This window comes from Salminus brasiliensis, chromosome 14 (genome assembly GCF_030463535.1).
Source record: "Salminus brasiliensis chromosome 14, fSalBra1.hap2, whole genome shotgun sequence".
NCBI classification, from domain to species: domain Eukaryota; kingdom Metazoa; phylum Chordata; class Actinopteri; order Characiformes; family Bryconidae; genus Salminus; species Salminus brasiliensis.
This window is the reverse complement of record NC_132891.1, coordinates 34106626-34112625: the sequence shown is the minus strand read 5'-3', so window position 1 is coordinate 34112625 and position 6000 is coordinate 34106626. Positions and strand designations below refer to the sequence as shown.

Genomic DNA, 6000 nt, shown 5'->3' with positions numbered 1-6000 from the left:
AGCTAACCTGGCTAACAAAAGACACTGACTAGCCATGGTGGACTTTAGCAACAACTCGGAGTGCTGTTCCTTTAATAACAGATATTAAATTATCATATTTGAAAAATCATGGTCCAACGTTTATTACAATGTTTATTAATCATCAAGGTCCAAAGTTTGGCCCATGAGCTTGAAGAATGACAATTTAGCTCTTCGAAGGAACAGCCAAATTAGCTAACCTGGCCCAGCTTTTATTAGTTTGAAGGATGACTAAGCCCTGCGAAGGAACAGCCAAATTAGCTAACCTGGCTAACAACAGACCTCTACAGCAAGTTATCGAACGTTAGCTGGTAGCAAGTGTGTTTGGCTAATATTGACTAGCCATGGAGGACTTTAGCAATGACTCATAATAACTGATATTAAATTATCATATTTGAAAAATTATGGTCCAACGTTTATTAATCATCAAGGTCCAAAGTTTGGTCCATGAGCTTGAAGAATGAGAATTAAGCTCTGCAAAGGAACAGCCAAATTAGCTAATCTGGCCCAGCTTTTATTCGTTATTAGCAACATTAGCATGTTCATGTTATGAACAGCGGCATCATCTTAATCATCAAGGTCCAAAGTTTGGTCCATGAGCTGCAGCTTGAAGGATGACTAAGCTCTGCGAAGGAACAGCCAAATTAGCTAACATGGCTAACAACAGACTTCTATAGCAAGTTATTGAACGTTAGCTGGTAGAAAGTGTGTTTGGCTAATATTGACTAGACATGGTGGACTTTAGCAACAACTCTGAGTGCGGCATTCCTGTAATAACTGCAATTAATCACTTTATTAATAATCGTGGTTCATCTTTTATTCGTTATTAGCAACATTAGCATGTTTATGTCAAGCTCTGCAAAGGAACAGCCAAATGAGCCAACATTGCTAACAGCAGACTTCTGTAGCAAGTTATTGAACGTTAGCTGGTAGAAAGTGTGTTTGGCTAATATTGACTAGCCATGGAGGACTTTAGCAACAACTCAAGTGCTGCGTTCCTTTAATAACTGATATTAAATTATATTTAAAAAATCCTGGTCCAACATTTATTAATCATTAAGGTTCAAAGTTTGGTCCACAAGCTGCAGTTTAAAGAATAACAATTAAGCTCTGCAAAGGAACAGCCAAATTAGCCAAAAAAGGATCTTATCATTTTAACAGTGTACACACTGGCCATATATTGTTCGTCCTTAGCAGCATTACGATTTATAAAATAATTGATAAACAGGTGCATAATTAAATAAAGCGCTAGCATGGCTAACAATAGACAAATAGCATTGTAATATGAGTCAGTTGGCAGTTAGCAATATTGTTCTGCTAATATGTACTGATGATATTTAGGATTTATGTTAATCAGCAGCATTAGCATTTTGATTGTGGACATCTTAGCACTTCAGAGGAAAAGCCAAAAGAGCTATCTAGCATGGCTAACAATAGACAAATTGCATTGTAATATGAGTCAGTGAAAGTTGGCAGTTAGCAATACTGTTCTGCTAATATGTACTGATAATATTTAGGTTTTTAGTTCATTAGCAGCATTAGCATTTTATCTGTGGACATCTTAGCACTTCAGAGGAAAAGCCAAAAGAGCTAGCATGGCTAACAATAGACAAATAGCATTGTAATATGAGTCAGTGAAAGTTGGCAGTTAGCAATACTGTTCTGCTAATATGTACTGATAATATTTAGGTTTTTTGTTCATTAGCAGCATTAGCATTTTATCTGTGGACATCTTAGCACTTCAGAGGAAAAGCCAAAAGAGCTAGCATGGCTAACAATAGACAAATAGCATTGTAATATGAGTCAGTGAAGGTCGGCAATACTGAAGACCTTTGTAAATTAGCAGCATTAGCATTTTGTGAAGCTGTATTCCTTCAGCAGGTATTTTGATGCCCATGCTAATCTAAGAAGAGCTAATCTCCAGATATTAAGTCTTACTGAATTGATTCTACGTATTTTAAGTGTCTTTCCGCGACTCTTTAATAGCAGACTGGCCAGTTTTTAGAGGAGTTATGAAGGAGAACCTAAACGAGATCAAGATGCGATTTCCTAATCCAACAAAGAAACAAACGTGGAAACTAAATAAGCGGGCTTGAGGGTTTATGGTGGTGTTTTCTGAGCCAAAAGCCATATAAAGGTGGAGCCCTTTGGTGTTTGTCTAAACTACCATCGTGATTGAAAAAGTCGGAACGTTCGAGGGAAGACTCTCGGCCGAGTCCAACTAGGCCTCAGGAATGTGCTCGCAGTTGCAGAAAGTTGGCACCGCGGCTTTATGAATCTCTCGGAACAAGTCCGGAACATGCATCCCGAGGTAAAGCTGTTTGGTAAATATGACAAGCCCTTGGCACGGGGCTTTCTGGAGCCTCGGCTCGATCCGGCGGCCCGCGTTAAACCTGCCCTGGTGTTAAAAGGCTGTTGTGCAAACAGACTCGATCTTTTTCAAAGCGGCGAAGCTTCCATGAATGAAGAAAGAGGCAGGGCTGACAGAAAGACGCTGACAAATGGTGGAGAGACTTTGGGGAGGCAGACAAAGGTTGTCCTTGTGTTAGGTTCAGACTTATCAGGGCAAAGGAATGGAAAGACGCCAGCAGTAAAGCACCCTGGAAAGGGTTTTACTTTTAGCCAACATGCAAGCTTAGGGTCAGGACCAGGCAATGTGTAGACAGAGCGCAGCTGAACGTTAAGCAAATACTGACCGTTGTGAACTGCCCAGTTCAGGGTGAACTAAATGCACTTGGAATTTGAATTTCACTTGGAACCAATAACAACCTGATCAATACACTGTTTGGCTTCATCTGTTCCAAATAAAACAGTGAATCATGTCAGTAATTAAATATAACATAAGATAATTTCTTCATCTGAGACTCCTCCCTGACTGTGTTTGGTTCTAATCCCTGCCTCGTTGATTTGTCAGAGGCAGATGTTTGGAACCAATAACAACCTGATCAATACACTGTTTGGCTTCATCTGTTCCAAATAAAACACTGAATAATGTCAGTAAAAATATAACATAAGATAATTTCTTCATCTGAGACTCCTCCCTGACTGTGTTTGGTTCTAATCCCTGCCTCGTTGATTTGTCAGAGGCAGATGTTTGGAACCAATAACAACCTGATCAATACACTGTTTGGCCTTATCTGTTTCAAATAAAACAGTGAATCATGTCAGTAATAAAATATAACATATTTCTATGTTCTTTTGTTGTTTGTTCTGAGACCCCTCCCTGACTGTGTTTGGTTCTAAGCCCTGCCTCATTGTTCTGAGGTCCCTCCCTGACTGTGTTTGGTTCTAAGCCCTGCCTCATTGATTTGTTGTTGGCAGATGTTTGGAACCAATAACAACCTGATCATCATACTGATTGTACCAAATAAAACAGTGAATAATGGCAATAATAAAATATAAGATAACACAGACTACTGGTTCTAATCCCTACCTCATTTGTTCTGAGACACCTTCCTGGCTGCAACTGGTTCTAATCACTGCCTTGTATGGTTGATTTTAATCCATGTTCATGCTTCATTTGTTCTGAGATCCCTCCCTGACTGTGTTCAATGGTAATCCCTACCTCATTGATTTGGCATAGGCAGATGTTTGGAACCAATAACAACCTGATCAATACACTGTTTGGTTTTTATCTGTTTCAAATAAAACACTGAAGTAATGAAATATAACATAAGATAATTTCTTTGTCTGAGACCCCTCCCTGACTGTGATTGGTTCTAATCCCTGCCTCATTTGTTCTGAGATCCCTCCCTCATTGATTTGTCATTGGCAGTTTGGAACCAATAACAACCTGATCAATATACTGTTTGATTGTACCAAATAAAACACTAAATAATACCAATAATGAAATATAATTAGGTAATATAGGTGATTGGTTTTAATCCCTGTCTCTGCTGTTCTGAAAACCCTCCCACACTGCGACCGGTTCTTATCCCAACCTCATTTGTTCTAAGACCCCTCACTGGCTGTGATTGGTTCTAATCACTAAACTGATTGTTCTTTAACAGCGGGTGGTTCTAGTCACGGTCTCACTTTCTAATCACTGTTTTTGCTCTGACTGTGATTGGTTTTAATCATTGCACCTTTGACTATGATTGGTTCTAATCCCCGCTTGGTATGTATGCAGACCTTCCCGTGGCTGCAGTTGGTTCTAATCCCCATTCTTTTATCTCACCCTGGCTGCAATTGCTCTTGTTTGTTTTGAAACCTCTCCTCGCCTGTGATTGGTCCAAAAACAACCTCATAGGTATATTGATCACCAGGTGAGCCAACTACAGCTGGCTGGAACAGATGTATTTGGGTGTAATGGGATAACAGATCTACCTCCATTGTAGAAAAAAAAGAGAAAAAGTGGAAATTCGGCTGAACCAGGCTGACATAGTAGCACAACATGCTTTGCGATCAGATGAGTTATCTTTGAATATGCTGAAAGGTGGAAAAAGGGAGTCCCATCCAGCGTTAGGCTAGTTTCAGTTTGACCAGTTGCTGCTTACCAACTCAAATGAGTTCCCACTGGGAATTTCCATTCAGGAGTTTCCATTCCAACGGCTGAACTGTTGATGTCCACTAAATTGAATCCACAGCTAGCACTGGCTGAGAAACTGAACCGAGCCAAACCCTGGTGAGAGGTAAGCACTGCCATTGGGTTAGTTAAGAGTTCCAGCATCACCACGCCCACAGGGGAAAGGAGGGAGCCAATAGGAGTGGAGCTAAATAAAACTGATATTTACCATTGGGTAACAGCTGTGGCTGATGTAGCTGCTGCTGGACACTCCTTTCCTCTGCACATACACACACAGACATACACACACATTACAAAAACACTGCTTTAGCGCTTCGAGAGTGACCCATACGCCATCAAATGGTTTGTTTCTGTTGACCAGAGGTGACCAAACGGGTCTAGCTAGGTTTCCATTCAAGAGAACCACTGGTTGTCTACTGGACTAGCTTACATTATTCAAATTTTCATCCAGTCACCCAGACATTCATTCATCCAGTCAATCATTCATTCACTTTATTTAAGGAGGAAAATTAATTAAGGGCAATAATCTGTTTAAATAAGTGATGATGGTAATTAAGCTGCTGAGTACGAATGCTAAACAAGTGTAATGCTATTTAAGCTGCTAAATAGGAATGCTAAACAAGTGAGAATGCTAATTAAGCTAATAAGTAAGAATCCTAAACATGTGACTATGCTAATTAAGCTGCTGAGTACGAATGCTAAACAAGTGACAATGGTAATTAAGCTAATAAGTAAGAATGCTAAACATATGACTATGCTAATTAAGCTAATAAGTAAGAATGCTAAACAAGTGAGAATGCTAATTAAACTAATAAGTAAGAATGCTAAACATATGACTATGCTAATTAAGCTAATAAGTAAGAATGCTAAACAAGTGAGAATGCTAATTAAACTAATAAGTAAGAATGCTAAACATATGACTATGCTAAGTAAGCTGTAAGTACAAATGCTAAACAAGTGACAATGGTAATTAAGCTGTAAGTACGAATGCTAAAAACGTAACAATGCTAATTAAGCTGCTAAGTAGGAATGCTAAACAAGTGAGAATGCTAATTAAGCTAATAAGTAAAAATGCTAAACATGTGACTATGCTAATTAAGCTGGTGAGTACGAATGCTAAACAAGTGACAATGGTAATTAAGCTGTAAGTACGAATGCTAAAAAAGTAACAATGCTAATTAAGCTGCTAAGTAGGAATGCTAAACAAGTGATGATGCTAATTAAGCTGCTAAGTAAGAATGCTGATCAATTGATAATGCCAATTAAGATGGCAAGTTAGAATGCTAAACAAGTAAGAATGCAAATGAAGCTGTTAAGAATGCTAAGCTACTAAGTAAGAACGCTAATTTGAATGTTTAAAAATGTAAATTGAGTCATTACAGAAGAATGCTAAAAAGTAATTATAATAATTAGGCAACATTAAATGTTTAATAAGTAAAAATGCAAATGAAGCTACT

General features: G+C 38.6%; 1 protein-coding gene across 2 annotated transcripts in view; it reads right to left on the bottom strand.

Annotated features, from left to right (window-relative positions):
* The window catches only part of scube3 (signal peptide, CUB domain, EGF-like 3), a 116138-nt gene that overhangs the window by 32632 nt on the left and 77506 nt on the right, over positions 1-6000 (bottom strand). The window contains exon 7 of one of the 2 annotated variants that reach the window (XM_072656547.1): positions 4752-4802. The exons of the other annotated variant lie outside the window; for it this stretch is intronic. Within the exon in view, the coding sequence (XP_072512648.1) occupies positions 4752-4802 (51 nt within the window). The remainder of the gene's footprint in view (positions 1-4751; positions 4803-6000) is intronic. 2 annotated transcript variants of the gene reach the window in all.